Source organism: Etheostoma spectabile, chromosome 18, assembly GCF_008692095.1.
Source record: "Etheostoma spectabile isolate EspeVRDwgs_2016 chromosome 18, UIUC_Espe_1.0, whole genome shotgun sequence".
In the NCBI taxonomy this organism is placed as follows: domain Eukaryota; kingdom Metazoa; phylum Chordata; class Actinopteri; order Perciformes; family Percidae; genus Etheostoma; species Etheostoma spectabile.
The window spans coordinates 25302607-25307774 of record NC_045750.1 but is presented as its reverse complement, the minus strand read 5'-3'; the positions used below and the strand labels follow the sequence as shown (position 1 = coordinate 25307774).

The following is a 5168-nucleotide window of genomic DNA, read 5'->3' as shown; positions in this document are numbered from 1 at the left end:
GGGGGCTGATATTTAATGCAATATCTACATTGTCCATTATCAGCAACCATTCATCCAGTATTTTGAAGCCACATTCTGTTTAAAAATCTGATATAATTAAAAAAAAAACTAACTAGAAAAACACTGGAGAACCCTTTTGCAAGCACAATAACAGAATCTGAACTGCTGAAAAAAAAATGCAACTGATCTCAGCTGGTATTCTGTCTAAAATGGTGTGCAATTGAAATGTCTAAGTGACCCCAAACTTTGGTAATTTAATACAACCCGGGCAAGCATTTAGCCCATTGGCCAATGTTTTGCGTCTCTCAGCCCTCCCCTGGCCCCTGTCACAGGAGACGAAGGCACAGTCATGGCAACGCAGAAAGGCCAGGCCAGGAGAGACGTGGGGAAGAGGGACTAACGTTTTATAATAATTCCAGTGCACCCAAACCCATTCTCTGCATCTTTTTTTGCGCCGCAATAATACATTTAAAGTGTTTCCTTTTTGGTCCGTTCCCATCCACATTGGTCATTTCCTAACACATTGATTGTAAACTGGAATAAAGGTCAGGGTTTCCCTAGGTTTCTGGAGGGCTTTGGTGCTGTGCTGGGGGTGTGGACGTCATGGGGTTGTGGGGTTTGGTGGACTCCCACAATAACTGTATATAATAATTGTAACTTATTTCACTGGAAACTATGCATTTACATGTAATTTTAGACTTTTATCATAACAACATTGATATAAAAAACATGCAGGTTGTCGTTTTTCACATTACACTTAAACATGCTCACTGATGAAGTGAGTGCGATGTCCTGAAGTAATCCTTCACATTTTAGTGAGAATCAACAGGGACTAACTTAAAGTCATTGGTTACATTATCATTCAACTCAGGACTATTGGGACTCAGGAAGGTTTCCAAAATGTCAAACTATTTCTTTAAATATGATTATATTGCAACTTGAATGCATGTGTGGCCAGCAGCATTTATCCATTTTTTCACAATAAATATCACAAAGCAGGACAATAATCGATTTAGTTTGTTTTTTCAGGTTCCTTCACGTGCGTGGCCTCCAACCCGGCAGGTGAGGCCCAGCAGACCGTGGATCTGGTCATCACTAAACTCCCTCATATCACCAACAACACAGTCGCAGAGCAGGAGCCCGACCCCGGATCATCTGATATCGCCACAGTGACCAAGACTGGGGCGGAGGTGGGGGGGTTGCCTCTGGGGAACGCCAAGACGAGCCAGGAGAAGAAAGTAGTGATTGCTGAGGCCACGTCCACCTCGGCCCTGGTCAAGTTTAACTTCCAGAGGAGTATTCCTGGAATACGCATGTTTCAGATCCAGTATAATGGCACCTATGATGATTCACTGGTTTACAGGTAAACAAAAACTCCTGACCTGCTGGGTTAATACAGACCATGAAGTCACAGGTTTTTCTTAAAATACTGGCCAAATAATGCAATTTAAACTAGTGGACAAACCTTTAAGGTCCTATAACATAGTGCTCTTTGGATGCTTTTATGTAGACCTTAGTGGTCCCCTAATACTGTATATGTAGTCTCTTTTATATACACCTTAGTGGTCCCCTAATACTGTATATGAAGTCTCTTTTATGTAGACCTTAGTGGTCCCCTAATACTGTATATGAAGTCTCTTTTATAGACCTTAGTGGCCCCCTAATACTGTATCTGAAGTCTCTTTTATATAGACCTTAGTGGTCCCTAATACTGTATCTGAAGTCTCTTTTATATAGACCTTAGTGGTCCCCTAATACTGTATCTGACGTCTCTTTTATATAGACCTTAGTGGTCCCTAATACTGTATCTGAAGTCTCTTTTATATAGACCTTAGTGGTCCCTAATAAGGTGGAGGCTGGGGGTGTGGCCTTGACCAACTGCCACTTTGCTCGTTTGAAAGCTATGATGTATCTCTCTCATGGGGGGGGGGCAAATTCTCTGGGTGGGCAAAGCAGAGAAAGGGGAGGTAACCTTGCCCCTTATGACCTTATAAGGAGCAAGATTCCAGATCGGCCCATCTGAGCTTTCATTTTCTCAAAGGTAGAGCAGGACACCCAGGACTTGGCTTACACCATCACCATTTCTAGCCACTGGGGGGCCATAGACAGGCTAGGAGAACTCATATTAATGTAAAAAAAAATGTATAAACTGACATTTTCATGCCATGGGACCTTTAAATCTAAACCTTAACCCGTTCCAGTAAACTGAAGTTGATTGAAATCATATGTTAAAACTCTCCTGACCCTTGTTTTACCTTTAAAGTCCGCTTTGACTGTTTAAATCCCTTTGGGTTTGTAGTCATTAAGAACCTGACTTGGCTGTCGACATGATTATTTGCGCTGGCATTTAATCCTACGTGTAAAACACACTAACGAACTGTATCTGACTCCTTATTCTTCGATTTATAATCTCTCCCTCGCCAGAGTCATTTGCTATATGCAAAACCTTGATAATGCTTGATCAACAAAATCAAAAGAGAAAGTCAGCACTAAGCTGTGGACTGATGGGAAGATGAAAGAGTAAAAAAAAGCATCAGAGGCTTCACATACAGTATGCCCATCTGAGAAACCGCCATTATACACAGCATTCTTTCATCTCTGCCCTCTTTCACTCCATATTTAGTGCCAATCACCGTGATATGGCGTGATCACCACACAGACCCCTTTTTTCTCCAAAGAAACTTCGAAGTCAACGACACATATGGCGTTCGGCAGTGGTTACGGAAAGCAGGAGACATTAGAGAATTGGCTCTGTAATCCTGATGTTGGGAACAAAAGGAGGCGTCCTGCCTCGCCAGCGACTGAAAGCCGCCTTTTATCATTAAAGATGCCGAAGGAAAAAAAAAGCAAAAGTCACAAAAGATTATGCCTAGACAGATCCTAAATAGCCCCTGAGAGATAAATGATTGTCATTTCATTTTATCTCTTCAAAACAATAAACTGGATAATCTCATTTGTTTGTCTCCTTCCATTTAACCCTCCCTAATCTATGTCACAACTCACACAGCTTTTTTGTCTCGCCACAGAATGATACCCCCGACCAGTAAGAGCATTTTGGTAAACAACCTGGCGGCGGGTACGCACTATGACTTGTGTGTGCTGGCCATCTACGATGACCAGGTGACCTTGTTGACCGCCACCAGGGTGATAGGATGCATCCACTTCACCACAGAGCCGCAGTACCTGCGATGCCATTTCATGCAGTCCCAGTTCCTTGGCGGCACCATTGTGGTTATCATTGGAGGGATTATTGTAGCCTCAGTGCTCGCTTTTATCATCTTTCTCATTGTGCGCTACCGGGTGTGTAACCAAGGAGATGCAGATAAGGTCAGTTTGGCATTATTCCCTGTGTTCTTTTTCCGTTCATTATTTCTGTTGCTATTGAGTCAAGGGAGTCTAATAGAATCCCTTCCATTCTTCTTTCTCTCCCCATACTTCTGTCCTGTCATGTCAGGCTCTAGAGATGGGGGACATTCGGTCTCTGAGCAGTGATGGACAGCTACAGGGCTGTGGGATTGCCAAGTCCCTCTCCAAGCAGGTCCTGCATCCAGAGAAGAATGACAAGGAGTGCCTCAAAATTGCCCTGCCGTCCACGGAGCCAGCCAAGCAGCGACCACCGGTCGCCGTAGCCACCACCAAGCCCTCCGTCCCTGACTGCACTGTGTCTACCTCCGCAGCCAGCCACAGCTGGCACCCGGCCTCCCCGGGGGCTCCCAGGCCCAAACGTTTCAGTGCTCCGTCGAAACCCGTAGAGGCTCGCCGAGCTGAAGCTCAGGTGGATGTCGAGCTCGATAACATGAATCGGAATAACTCGTCGGAGGTTAAAATGACCACCGCCGTCGCTCTGGCTGTTCCCGGCCAGCCCGTCACATGGACTGCTGTTCCCAGGGGTCAGCGTCCCACACAGGCCGCTCGACATTACATGACTGTACCCGCAGGGGGGGTGAGAGTGAACCGCAGGCACTCCCTCAATGCAGACTCATACATGGAGCGCTGCTACGTGGCCTACCCCAAACCTGGGGCCAGTCTGCGCTCCAAGCGGAGCCTGTCGATGAGCGGAGAGCTGCCGCAGCTAGAGGGCACGACAAACATGCACCGGGCCAGGGACAAGCTCTCCAGGTCTGAGTGGCTTCTGGAGAGCACTTTATGATTTGGAGTTTATGATCCGCGTTCTCTTGTTTTCTTGGATTGGATTTGTAGCCCGTTGTGGAGCAGACAGGGATTTTATGCCTTGTTTTGAGCTTTTGTGCACTCTATTGAGGGACCAGTAAGCTTCTCTCATATACATATGGGGGCCACGCAGGCATAAAGGGTTATGGGAAACGTTTCACATTTGTTTTGTACCTTATAACCTTTCAAAGTCGTCTTTATAACGACATTTGATCAAACTTTGACAAAAGGCACAACAATGTATAAAACAACTTCATGTACAAATATGTTTAGTTGTGTGAGATGCTGTATATCTCAATACAACCATAAGTGTTCATGTGGTATTGAATGCAGTAACCTGGACATACTGTATAATAACAAAGAACGAGACATGCAGGGGGTTGGCTTATTATACTCAGTCTCATTGCCTGTAACTTAAAGTGATCCAATCTCTGTAGACTTTGAATAGGATTCTTGTCTCCAGCTACAGACAGACAATGACATGTCTTAATTACCCTGGCTTGAGATTACGAATGTGCTTTACATCCCAGAGGTGTTGCAACAGAATGTAGTAGACAGACAGCGCTCCATCTTTTCATCGCGACACCCCCAGACACAGCACAATGCAGTATTTTTGTGGCACAAATCGACTCAGCCTAATACTGCCCTCCGGTTTGAATCGATACATTTTTATCACATAATTACATAGAGACTCAACTCTGATAGGATTCCTGTCGTGACTGATTTGAGCAACAATTGAACCAACACCAACAGCATGACAGGTGCAGGAAGTAATCTGATATTACGTGTGGATGAGATCCAGAGGAATGGTTCATTTCCACATTTTTTACTGACCGACATTATCATGTTACGCCGATGACAACCGTGTAAATTTACTCGTCGATGTAAGAGAAATGATAATCACAGGTGGGGGAGGACGTCAGCTCTTGATTTTGCTGTTGTTTCTGTTTGATGTTTACCAGTATAAATAAACCAGTGATAAAAGGGACAAACTCAGA

The 5168-nt window shown here is 44.6% G+C and overlaps 1 protein-coding gene across 3 annotated transcripts in view; it reads left to right on the top strand.

The window, feature by feature from the left end:
- The window catches only part of lrfn5b (leucine rich repeat and fibronectin type III domain containing 5b), a 16996-nt gene extending 11828 nt beyond the window's left edge, over positions 1 to 5168 (top strand). For all 3 annotated transcript variants that reach the window (XM_032543757.1, XM_032543759.1, XM_032543758.1), the window contains 3 exons: positions 1030 to 1363; positions 3027 to 3327; positions 3455 to 5168. In XM_032543757.1, coding sequence (XP_032399648.1) covers positions 1030 to 1363; positions 3027 to 3327; positions 3455 to 4150 — 1331 coding nt within the window. In that variant the 3' untranslated portion in view covers positions 4151 to 5168. The remainder of the gene's footprint in view (positions 1 to 1029; positions 1364 to 3026; positions 3328 to 3454) is intronic.